The sequence below is a fragment of the Heloderma suspectum genome, chromosome 4, assembly GCF_057233095.1.
Source record: "Heloderma suspectum isolate Gila_16-S chromosome 4, 16-S_ref, whole genome shotgun sequence".
Lineage (NCBI taxonomy): Eukaryota > Metazoa > Chordata > Lepidosauria > Squamata > Helodermatidae > Heloderma > Heloderma suspectum.
The window spans coordinates 265,958,658-265,972,060 of NC_139461.1; the positions used below are offsets into that span (position 1 = coordinate 265,958,658).

Here is a 13,403-nt window from a genome sequence, read left to right on the forward strand (position 1 = left end):
ATGCTGGCTAGGGCTGATGGGAGTTGCAGCCCAAAAAACTGGGACAGTACCAGGTGGGGGAAGGCTGACTCTTTGGTATATTGAGGGCTGCTGAAAGGTCTAGAAGAATCAACAGGGTCATAGTCCTCCCTCTCTCCTAGGTAGATCATCCATGGGTTGACCAAATCTGTTTCCATCTTCTGAAACAGCAGGAGAGGGTGCAACTGCTGCACCTTCTTCCCTCCACACTCTCCTTCCTTGATTGTTATAGCAAAGCAGGATTCCAGTTCTGCCCCACAGCAGCTGACAAAATGGGTAAGGAGAATGGTGGAGAGATGGGATAGGAGGTATAACCACTCTGTCCTCCTTTGCTGTCTCAGAGCATTTAAAGAAGGGCTGGGCAGATGTGGGGGTGTCCGATGGCCATTTTTGCTCACCCGGACCACCTCTGGTTGGTGCCCCATACTCCACAGGGTGCAGGGGGAGGGGCACAGAGATCACCCAGTTTGCCACTGGTTTTCAAAGGCAAACTACTAAGGAAGCCTAAAGAGTCCAAATCTCCCTTGTCGTCAAGCCATTTTAGGCTTCTGTATCAGTAATGAACTGCTACAGAAGCCTAAAATGGCCAAATCTCACTTCAAAATAAGAAGTGCTAGCAGTGGTAACAGGGTTCGCACCAGGGGCCAGCAAAGCTAGATGAAGGCCATGGGTTGCATGTTGTGTGTGCCCCCCCCCATGCATTTAAAGGCATAGACAGAGTCCTTAAATTAACTTAAAACCTGGTGACCCTACTAGTACCTCCAGGAAAGAAGATATATGTTACCTAGTTTACTCTTTGACAGCAAAGTTGTGAAAGAGAGCCTTGCACCAGCAGCTCTACCACTACACCCACACCAACTCAGTTACTATCCCAAAATATACTTCGCAATGTGAAATCAGCTATGTTTAGAAAAAGGGTCTAAATTGTATATTCACATACACATAATGATGAGGAGATGGAAATATGAAATTCAGTGTAGGTTTTGGAGGGAATATGTAGTTTACAAAAAATAAAAATTCCCATATAGTACTATAGAAGCCCCCCAGTTATTAGCAAGGGGTTACGTTGTATGTTGTTTTTTTTTACTGTATGCACTTGCAGATGTGTAGTCAGTTCCTGCGCAAATTTACTCAAAGATAAACCCAATGGGGCTTACTGGTACTTATTGTAGGACTGTAGCCCTAATCTGCATGCATAGTTAGGGTGGGTATAATTAGCTGTGCTTTGAAAGTGAACCATAAGATATGAATGGTCATCATTTTCTGTGTTTGTTCTGTTGATAAGAGTATATTGTATAAAATTCAAAAGAAAGAATCAAATGTTCATTTTCTTTGAAATAAAATATGTTGCTTTAAAAATTTTTTTTAATGAAAATAAAAACTTCAGACCCCAATCTCCTACATTTTATTGCCCAATATAGTAGAGAACAATTGAGAGGATGCTGAGTTTCAATAATACTATGTCAATGAGATGTTGAAGAGGAGGTTGTACTAGAAACAGTGTTGATGCATTTGTTGTTAGAATTTTGAACAGTTTACAGACACATCCTAGAAGCTTTTGCTTTAATCTCAGGCTCCTCGCTCCCAGCCAGCAGATTGTTAGATTTTGTTTTGCTTTGCTTTTCTTGCATGCTTCTTTCTTCCATTGCCTTTAAAAAGCTAAATGTTCAGGACTAAATTTGGTCATGCGGCACTTCAAGATTCCCTGGAATGTCCTCAGGTTTCAAACTTTTCTGATGGACCTAGCTCCACCTCCTGCCCTGTCCGATTGGCCTATCTGAGCTGGGCGGAACTGCTTTCATTGGTCAACTGTTCTTCATCTGCATAACCATTATATTCCAGGCTGTAGGGAAGTCACAGTTTCTTACTTGTAACATTTCAGCACCTCTAAAGTAAGGGAAAGAAGAGACTGGTTTCCTCGGACGATTTTAACAGAAATCCTATTAATTTGCTACTTGTTTTCCTCTCACCTTTTAAAAAATATAAATACGTACAGTGCTTCACCTGCAAACTGCCAAGATGTCCAAGGTAGCAAAATACAGAAGGCAAGTCAGTGAGGATCCAGATATTGACAACTTATTGTCCACTTTGTCTCCAGAGGAGATGGAAGAGCTAGAAAAAGAGCTGGACGCATCTGATTCAGATGGAACCATTCCTGTGGGGCTGCGGCAGAAAGACCAAACTGACAAACAGCCTAAAGGCAAATACAACCGAGAGGCAATGCTCAACTACTGTGAAAAGGAGACCAAGAAACTCATTCAGAGGGAACAGTCGATGGATGTAAGTTATTGCTGTCGCTGTGTGTGGGAAAGGGGGCATTTGTACACCACACAAAAGAAAATAAAGGGAAAACAGGCATAGCCTTGATTTACTATGAAACCCACTTAAGGGATTAGAACTGGAAAATAGAAGGTGTCTCTCCAAAATAAAGGTGCTGATCATGATAAGGAGCAACAGGTTTAAATGCAACAGTCTTAGCTATGATTAACCCTTCCAAAGGGGATCATCAAGGAACAGAGCAGGGAATGTTAAGCTGTTAGTTTATTGCCTTTCATTGTCACAAATACTTTCCCAAGAGTCTGTGAAATATAAGTCACTGTTATGATGGTATAATTAGTTGATGTTTGCCGCTTAGTCACATTGGACTTCTGCTGTCCTGTGTTCTCCTGTCCAACAGGGAACATGTTAAATAAGGAGCAGGAGGCCTTTCTCCCCTGCCATGACTGGCTTGAGCCCCAGGTCTGTTTGTTTCCAGTGGCCATCCTGCTAACATCCCAAAAATTGAAGCATTGACTCTGGGAATACACCCTCGTTTCCTCAATGTGGCAGCAGCATCTGAAAGTGGACATTGTTGCTGCAACTGAGGCAAGGAGCTGAGGAGAAGCACTAGTACAAGGGTTATCAACGTTTTTTTGCGGGCCGTACTCTTTAACAGCTGCTCACCTAGAAAGTTAATGAGTGAAGCTTGTCTTGACAGTTATCCCCATGCCTGGAAAAGCTTCACTTGTTAACTTTCTGTGTAGAAAGGTCAGGATCAGAACCAGCAAAAATGGTGGCAACCATATGTAGTGCCACCTGACAAGCAGCCATGGGAGGCATAACAGTATTGTTGTATCTTTATGGGGGAGAGGCTAGGCCAGCAAGCCAGTCTTTTCAGGAGCAACTACTGCTGCCTGCCTAGGTCTATCTAGGGACACAGATGGGGAGGAGCCAAGCCTGCCTGCTACTGCGCCTTGCACTTGCGCCAACTTTGAGGTAGGACCAAGCCTACCCCTGACAGTGGCTGGCCTGGCCTCTACTGACAGGGACAGCCATTGGGATGAGGCAATCCTTTGTGACAAGTCTGGCCCAAGATATTTTGCTGCCTGAGATGGAGAACAATATGTCTCCCCCACCTCATTCCGTGTACAGAAAGCCACCGGACCAGCAGTTTAATCTTACATCAACACTGGTGGCCCTCCACCACACGTGGACAGGGCAGCAGGCTAATTAAGGGGATGCAAGGCAGGCCACATGGTATACACACACCCCTGCTGCTCCTCACTCTCCAGCATTTGCTGCCTAAGGAGGCTGCCTCACTCTGCCTAATGGCAGGGCTGGCCATGCTTTGTGAACTGATACATTGGCCCTCAGCTCTTGGGGTCACTGCAATATATGGGCCCTCTTCTCTTCATGATTGGCATATAGTGGGATGTTAAAATATTATGACTATCAACAGCATTATTTATTTATATAGCACCATCATAGCGCTTGACAGACTACCCCCAAGGGACTTGGAATCAATAATTCCATTTAAAGGGGACAGGTGAGGGAGGGGAGGGGAGGCATGGATAAACAGGGAGAGAATATGAATTAGCTTTGGCTTAGTTACAGTAGGGGAGAAGTGGGTAACCTCTGGGAGTCTGCATTTCTCCCCCAGACCCCACCTGGGGCCACACCCTGCCTCTGCCAAAATTAGTCCTGCTGCAATTGCTATTAAATTTCTTACTGCTGTGGTAGTGGTAGCAAAAAAGCAAAGGTTTTGCAAGGAAACAAGGTGCATGGGAAGCGCATACCTTGTTGGCTAGCAGAATTGTGCTTCCAGGAATGTGACTGAGCTAGCAAACAAGGTGTATTCTCCCCACGTGCCTTGTTTCTTTGCAAAATATCTACTTATTTTGGCCACTGCAGCAAATTCAAGTGTAGGGCCGCTAAAATGGCCATGAGCCGTGTCTTGCTCACCTCTGCATCAGGGCATGGGGACAATGAAGTTGTACCAAAGGCTTCAGGGAAAAGGTGGATTATGAGGAGGGATTTGAAGGAACAGAAAGAGGTGGCATCATCCAGGTGTTCTGGCGGGCAGTTCCAAGCATATGGGACAGCAAACAAGGAAGGGCAGAGTCATTTAGGGTGCTGAAGATCATCAGATATCTCAGGGTGGTGGAGCTGGAGAAGCCAAGGTCACAGGCAGGGACGCATTGGTCTATAAGAACAGAGAGATAAAGGGACTAGGGAGTAAAGCCATGGAGGGCTTTCAAGGCAAGTGGAAGCAGCTTGTGCTGGATCTAAGAGCAGGCAGGAAGCCATCACTTTTGTTCATGAATATGATAAAGTTAGATGAAGGTGTGTGTGTGTGTGTGTGTGTGTGTGTGTTTATTTATTTATTTATTAAATTTCTTAATCGCCCATCTGGCCAGTCACCCAGCCACTCTGGGCGATGTACAGCAATACAAACAGTTTTAAAACAATACAATTCTACATTAAAACATATTTCTAAAAATACCCTAACCCACCCCAAATGCCTGCCTGAACAACCATGTTTTTAACACTTGGTAGAAGCTCATTAAAGAGTGGGCATGGTGGAGTTCCCTAGGGAGGGAGTTCCACAGAGTGGGGGCCACCACAGAGAAGGCCCTCTCCCTCGTCCTCACCAGCCTAGCTGTCCTGGCTGATGGGACAGAGAGAGGGCCATCCAAGGCTGATCTTGTTAAGCAGCCTGTCTGGTGTTGCTGGAGGCGCTCCTTAAGATAGGCTGGGCCGGAACCATATAGGGTTTTAAAGGTCAAAACCAACACCTTGAATTTGGCCCGGAAAACAACTGGTAACCAGTGCAACTCCTTCAGCACCGGAGTAATGGGATCACACCGCCACCTTTAATCAGGCGAGCCGCCGTGTTCTGTACCAGCTGCAGCATCTGAACCATCTTCAAGGGTAACTCCATATACAGTGCATTACAGTAGTCTAGACAAGAGGAGACCAGGGTATGTACTACCAATGGGAGCAGATGGTTGGGAAGGTAGCGGCACAGCTGCCTGATCAGATGGAGTTGGTACAGCGCTGTCCAGCTCACAGCTGACACCTGAGCCTCCATGGACAGCTGGGAGTCTAAAATGACCCCCAGGCTGCGGACCTGGTCTTTCAAGGGTAGCCGCACCCCATTCAACACCAGGTCAACATCCCCCAACCTCCTCTTGTCTCCCACCCAAAGCACCTTGTCAGGGTTCAACTTCAGCTTATTCCTCCCCATCCAGCCTCTCACTGTCTCCAGACATTTGGACAGGGATTCTACGGCCAACCTTGGTGAAGATTTAAACAAGAGGTAGAGCTGCCTGTCATCCGCATACTGATGACACTGCACCCCAAACCTCCTGATGATAGCCCCCAGCAGCTTCACATAGATGTTAAATAGCATCAGGGAGAAGACTGTGGCACCCCACAAGTGAGCGGCCACGGGTCCGAAACCTCCTCTCCCAGTGTTACCCTCTTGTACCTGCTGGAGAGGAAGGACTGGAACCACCGTAATACGGTGTCTCCAATGCCCAACCCGTCCAGTTGGTCCAGGAGGATACCGTGGTCAGTGGTATCAAAAGCCGCGGAGAGGTCAAGGAGAACAAGGAAGGAGCATTCGCTCCTATCCAAAGCCCTCTTCCTCATATCATCCACCAAGGTGACGAAGGCCGTTTCTGTCCCGTGCCCAGGCCTGAAGCCCGATTGAAATGGATCTAGATAATCGGCTTCTTCCAAGTGTGCCTTGAACTGCATCGCCACCCGCTCAATCACCTTGCCCAAAAATGGCAGATTCGAAACTGGGTGAAAGTTGTTCAAAACTGTGTGTAGAAATAGAATTAACATTCTTCATTTCTAGACTGCCCAATTCTAAGCTCTGCTGGGCCCTGTTGTGTTACTGCTTTTAATGTTGGGGACCGAACTGGCGCAGCAGAAGCCATTGACAAGAAAAAGGCAGGAGAGGGCAAATGAGTCCATCAGTGGTGACTTGCTTCAAAACCTCATGGTCAGAGAGAATGGCCAGATGTCCTCTTTTAGAGAAGACACTCCTCTATTTGGAGGGCTGCCAGGGATCTTCCTCTGTCCTCTGTTTGAAGGGCTTTCCTGTCCAATTCCATTTTAAAGAAAAAGAGCCATAATGAGTGTTGCCCATCAACAAATAGCACCTGGACAGCAGACTGACCAGGTGGGCACACAGCTCACATGGTCACAGTCTTCCGCCCTGTGGTGAGATGTACTGTATTTCTCGTGAATTTCTAAAAATTATTTCTAAATATACATACATATGTGTAAATTAGCACATGCAGCTATCATGCAAATCACTGTCCTTTTTGTCCTCTTTTTTGGAGATTCATAAGTGGACACCATAGAAAGATGTCATCCTCCTCATATGAGTGAAAAACTATTCAGGCGTTATTTAACTTGCTTAGCATGTGAGTTGGGAGCTAAATAGTGTGGCCCCACTTCTGATCTCATACATCACCCTCCAAGTGTTTGTGCATAGAGCGTAAGCATCTGACGCGAGGAGGCCTACGTGCATACGAGGCTCCCCTACATATGTAGAGCTCCCCTCTGCAGACATTCGCACTGTACACGCAAACACCGAGGAGGACGATATACCATGCATGATGTTGGGGGCAGGGCTGTGTGGCGTAGCCCTCCTCCCTGCTCGCCTCTAGAGATAAGTGGGTTAAATAACACCCAAGTAGGGCTTTCGTTCTGGAAGGTTTATCTACCATATTCATACATATATATATATATATATATATATAAATAATAATAATAATAATAATAGTGAGAATGCTTCTGTCTGTCAACACCATCATACCAAGACCATGAAACCTAGACAACTGAAACTTGGCATGCATATTAAGAGTGCAGTGTGCACCTCAAGTTATTCGATTGTTAAAACAATTAATTTAAATGTGTCTGTGTGTTTGAAGCCTGCAGTACCAACTTCAGTCACTAGGTGGCAGATGTCCCTAACCAGCACATAGCCTTGCTGTGGATAAAGTTTGAAGCCGGGGTGGGGGGGGGGTGCTCTGAGGACAGGGTTATAGGGCTCCCCCCTGCAATAGGGCAGCCCCCTTCAGGTCAGTGGAGTGGACAGCCTCTCCCTCAGGGGCCTATGGGGGTACACCATGGCAGGGGCTGTGCCTATTGGTGCCATCAGTCATGGCTCCACTCAGATGGGGAGGCACAATGTGTCCAGTTCTGACAGCTGTGTACGTTGGCTTGAAGGCTTTGCTGTATCAAACAAAGGGCTATTCCAACCAGTGCGAAACTGAGTCTGTTTGCTGGTTTATTATAAAAACATTTCTATACCGCCTTTCGGCACCAGCAAGGCTCCCAAGGTGGTTTAGAAAACAAAGTGCAGCAGCTGCGTACTTTTTAAATGTACCTTCATGACAGGAGGAATTTAACAGGTTAAGCAATTCCTATCATTTGAAACTCCAGGCTGGGAAAACAGCACCTATTACATTTCTGTTTATTAAAAGCACACAAAATCCTGCCAGAAAAAAATGGTGGCAGCTAAAAGGTGGCAGAGTCAAATATCTCTCACCACTAGCACCACTTCTGTGGGACCATTAATCCCCCACAGAAGTGGAGGACTATTCAACAATTTTCAAGAGCTGGGTGAAGAATTCTATGAACATTTGAAGGGGCTTACCTTTAAAGAGGAGGCAGCCAAGGAATTTTTCTCTTCATTTTTTTAACAGAAAAAAACCCACACTTTGCTGCTGCTTCAAGCAACAGCTGATTTGCCGGTGACATTCCCTATGTAATTTGGCACACAATGCCCCATGGGGACGACACTACATCATGACTTCTTGTAAGGGCAGCAAAGCATTTTTCCTGTTAAGAAAAGAAAAGAGGAGGGAAACCCTTGGCTGCTTCATCTTTGAAGATATGCTCTAGGGCTGACCTGAGGCATTTTGCTGCCTGAGATGAAGGACAAGATGGTGCTGCCCGCACTATTCCACCTACAAAAGTTGACCAGACTGCCAGCTAAATCTTACTTCAACATTGGTGGCAAGTCAGCATCCTCCACCTCACCTGAGGGCAGCAGGAACATAGGAATACTGCCTTATACTGAGTCAGAACTTTGGTCCCTCTATCCCAGGAATATTGACACTGACAGGCAGCAATGGCTTTCTGGGGTTTTAGGCAGGAATTTTTCCAGCCCTACCAGGAGATGCTGAGGATCGAACCTGCACTTTCTGCATGCAAAGCAGGTGCTCTACCACTGAGCCATGGCCCCTCCCTAAGACTAGGTTAGGGGGCTCAGGGCAGGCTGCCTGGAACATACAGCTCTGTCCTCCAATGGAGAGGAACAGATAGGGGGTTGCCACCACTAGCACCTCCACACCAGCCAGCATCTGGTGCCTGAGTTGATCATCTCATTCTGTCTAATAGTAGCAACAGCCCTAAATTGCAACTCCCTCTCCCAAGATGAACCCAATCATACACACACAAGCAAACACACACTGTGAAAAGTCTGGGCTGAATACTTTGGCCCAGAAGCACATGAGGCAGAGGTGGAGAGGGCCTGTACTTTAGTGGGTAGACCACATGCTTCACATACAGAAGGTCCCTGGTTTAATCTTCAGCATCTCTAGGTAGGGCTAGGAAAGACTCCTCCCTGATTTGGGATTTTGACTCAGGTATTGTGTCTCAGGATTGCAATACCTGACGGAGAGCCTATGAAGCTACCTGTATACCACAACCATCACCTGAGGCCTTCCTCCAAGGGCCTCTTCTGAGTGAGACTTGGAGGGTGGCAACAAGGGAGAGGGCCTTCTCAGATTATGAAATGTTCTCCCCAGCGAGGCCTGCCTGAGGAAACATTGTCATCTTTTTGGTGCCTAGTTAGGAGTTTCCTCTCCTCTCAGGCATTTGACAGCATATGATAAGGTTTTAATGGGTCCTGGGATTTATGGTTTGTTACTGCTGTTGTTGACTGTTTAAAATTGTTTTATTTTTCTATGTAATTGGTTTTATAGTGAGTTATTATATTGTATTTTAGGGTTTTTAATCTTTGTAAACTGCCCAGAAAGCTTTGGCTACTGGGCAGTATAGAAATGTGAGAAATGAAACGAAACCCTGGAGAGCCAATGCTAGTAGGTGTCGTCAATAGTGGTCTAGATGCGATAGATGGTGGTCTACATGGGCTAGTGACTAGATGAGCTAGTGGAGTAGATGGCCCAGATGGAATATAAGGAGGCTTCCTATGTTTCTGCTTGTCTTGCAAATGGATACAGGTGTTGAAGTATAATCTCTGGTTGCATCACAGCAGCTAAAGTGGTGGGATAGGAATGACTTTTTTGTAGATTGTAGAAGGTGTAACTTTCCCCACACCATAGATACGATAAAACGAACCATTCAGAAAGAAAATTTGGATCTATTTCTGCCAGGGAGTATAACTGGAATCTCAACACATCAAAGAGCTCTGTGTCCCCCGCCACTTCCCATGCCTTTAAAACCCAGTATTTACTATTTAGTACTAAACACTATTATACTGTTATGAGTTTGTGGTTGGTCTGAATGATCTTTCAGGGGTCCCTTACAGCTCAGTTCTTCTGATTGCAAAGAGATTCAGGATCCCTTTCAACTCTGTAATTCTTGACTCCTAAGATTTTTGTATGTATATGTATCAGTGTGGACATCTTTATTTTATTATTACATTTATATTTCACCTTTTTCCTCTTGCAAGGAACCCAAGGCGGCTTAAATGGGCCTCCTCCTTCATCTTTTCATAACATCATATGCAAACAACTTCCTTCAATAAGGTTTTTACTTCTCAGTGCCTACAAGTTCCTTTCATTTCCGCAGATTAGAATATTTCTACAGTACATTCTAAGCCTTGATACTGATGATATACGTGATTGAGCTTTTCTACAAGAGTCTGTTAATCCACTGTGTCTTCTTTCAGTTACGTTGCATTATTGAGATCCGAGCACTACACAAAGTGTTTCCTTTTCTGCTTTTCCATGACAAAACCTCTTGGTGGCACTGTGGTATACTGGAATAGTGCAATTGCACACGTGGAAAAGCGTTTTCTTTCACTTTAATAAATAATACTGCATTTTCCCTGCTCAAAAAACCTCACCATTAGTGCTGTTTAGAAACAGAAGTGAAACTGGAGGTTCATGACACCATCTACAGAATCTGTAAACAAATGTGAGTAGGGAATGTGAGTACACAGTAAATGCCCTGTGTAGAAAACCACTTAGTCCCTGTCCCCGCCCGCATCCCCACTGCCCTGTGTCCATCCCTTTCATATTTTCTTGGATAACCTAGATGCATGTGAATACTGTTACCAATATTTATTGATTCCTGGAGTCAAAATATATAATATATATGTTTCTTTACGTTTGCTATTCACTCTGTAAACTTTTTAAAAATGCATACATTTGTGTGGAACTCACTAGTATCTAGAAGGATATTAATTTTAAACTAGAGATTCTCTATTTGTTTTAAAAGGGCAAGGAACAACACTTTAAAAAATGCATACCAGGTTTTCTGTTCCATGCTGGGCTGAAAGAAGGCCAGAACAACAACAACAACAACAACAAATACTGTGGTATTTCAGTGGAATGATAATTCCTGACAGTTCATTTTTCTGTCCCACCCCAGAGGTCAACAGGAAGCATCCTGAACCTGAAAGCTGGTGAAAAACAAGTAGGAAAACAGGAAGCAAAGCAAATTGTAAACTAGGCCTGCCCAACTTGTGACTCATCAAGCTGAACCAAGCCCGCCAGCCAGGGGTCTGATATCAAGTTTGCTGAGTCCCTGGGGCTCCATGGTTAGTGGGCTGTCTTTGCTTTGGTGAATCACAAGCTCTTAGATGCATGCATGATTCATGCCTCTTTATAGCAAATAATTTTCTTTATCCCTTCAGTTTTCACTGGGTAGATCACCTTTCACCAGCCTGGTGTCCTCCAGATGTTTTTTGACTGCAACTCCCATCTGCCCCAGTTAACATGGCCAATGGTCAGGAATGCTGGGAGTTGTAGAGGTTGGGGTAGAGTCAAGGCCAGCCTTTTCATTAAGCAGGGTGAGGCAACTGCCTCAGGTGGCAGTTGCTGGGGGGCAGCTGTGGAAACCTCCCAGCTGGTTCTCATGAATTCTCCTGCTGTTCCATTTTGTTGGAGGAAAGAGCAGTATAAGAACATTTTCCCAGGTCCACTAAATCAGCCTGCTGCCCCAGGTGTGGTGAAGGATGCTGTCCCATCACTAGTGTTGAACTAAGATTCAGCTGCCAGCCCAGTCAGCTGCTGTATGTGGACTGGGGGAGAGCGCCATCTTGTCCTTCCCCTCAGGCAGCAAAATGTCTTGGGCTGGCCCTGGGGAGAGTTAAGCACACTGGGTGTGTCTTCTTTGCAAGCATGGGGTCAAATGGTCTTCAGCAGCCTTCCACAAGCTGGTGCCCTCCAGATGGGCTGGACTACAACTCCCAGCATGCATCAGACAGCCATGGCTGCTTGATGCATGCTAGGAGTTGTAGTCCAATACATCTGGAGGGCACCAGCTTGGGAAAGCTGGTCTACCGCATGAACAATGATTTTGTTAAGGGTCTGACTAGGGCCCTTGAGTGCACGTGGAATGATAAATACCAGCATAATAACAAATAGACCATTTCAGAAAGAACAACGTGTCAGACATTTTTCTCATTTGTGACTCAGGATGATTTGAATGCTGTGGAGAATATACATTTCTCCCAGCTAGAGCATAAAAGCCTTTTCATTAGTAAGGGGCTTCATAAATACCAGCAAGTTCTATGCAAGCGCACAGACAGTTCAATCCTATTTAAAGCTTTAATCATGGGAGCCAAGCTTTTGCTTCCACTCAGTTGCTAAAGCAGCTGTGGCCTCCTCAGCAAGGCAAGTAGGGCAGATGGACAACTCTGTTCTGTTTGCCTCTGCTTAAACTACACATAACACTGGGAGATCCTTCTGATTTTTGTTTGTGTTGTAATGACATTTGTTTTTTGTGCTTGTGGGGGTGGGGGTTGTACATTTGACCACAGCAGCAGTACTCATGAAGCAGCAATCCATCACAGGCCATTTTTGTGACCAAAATCATGCACGTATGCAGCTGATATCCTCTATCCCACACATCTTTATTTATGTACTCCCTCTGGCTTAAAGTGATGTGCAAATGTAGCCCATGGCCTGAAAGTTCCCCATGAGTGGGGGGGGTGCACATGGGGGTCACTGGTAACTTCACAGTAACTTCGAGTATACAGCCCTAGTCACATTTCACCGAATAGATGTATATAGAATCAACATGTGGAGGATGGGAACAGGATCACACCTGCTGGGCCCCACCCCTGCACACTTCCTCATGTAGCTTATTCATTATTTTTAACTAAGTTTTTGTTTTCCTGACTGTCTGCTCCTTTGAATCATAATGTGTGCTGTAGAGTCATATGGTATGTCCAAGGCTAAGGTCAAGCAGTTATATGGTGCCAAATAAGCCAACAATTTGGATTTGTTTCATTGCTCTTCAGGGGTTTTTGAAAAGTCTTAGAACCCCAAGGTAAGCTACACTCTGCCTGCAGCTTATTAAGAGTCAAACAAACATATTTACACTTTTTAACTGAACTGTCATCATGTTTTTGCTTTTAAAGATCCATTTAAGAATGGGACCTGAAATCATGCACATTCCCCACAAAATATACCCCGTTTGATTGATTTTGCTTTCATCATGGTGCAAGACAAGTACATTCTGGGTCAAAGTGTTGCTAGTATAACAAAGAGTAGAGTTTTCTCCAGTTAAGGTAAAGAAAGATCCCAAATAGTAATGCTTATGTATTTTAAAACGTTGATAGGCGTGAGGCATCTTCAGGTGAGGGTTGCTTTCTCACTTAATTTGACTTTCAATAGTGCTAAACTGTAGAATACAAAGCATGTTGGTTAGTTGCCAAACTGTCTGGTAAATCTGGCCCTTTAGATCGTGTTGCAGTAATAAAATATTGCCAAGCTGACTCTCTTCTCTTTCCATCCCTGGAGGGAAAGAGGAAAAAAATATCCTGTCCATTCTCTTCCTCCTCCTTGGGCTTGTTAGTAACAGGGAGATTAACACTTCTGAAACCCCAGATCCCAGCAGCAGCGGGG

The 13,403-nt window shown here is 45.1% G+C and overlaps 1 protein-coding gene across 1 annotated transcript in view; it reads left to right on the plus strand.

Annotated features, from left to right (window-relative positions):
- Positions 1-1,865: 1,865 nt before the first annotated feature.
- LMOD1 (leiomodin 1) overlaps positions 1,866-13,403 on the plus strand; it is a 52,804-nt gene continuing 41,266 nt past the window's right edge. Inside the window, exon 1 of the mRNA XM_084853683.1 lies at positions 1,866-2,298. Coding sequence (XP_084709809.1) covers positions 2,038-2,298 — 261 coding nt within the window. The 5' untranslated portion in view covers positions 1,866-2,037. The remainder of the gene's footprint in view (positions 2,299-13,403) is intronic.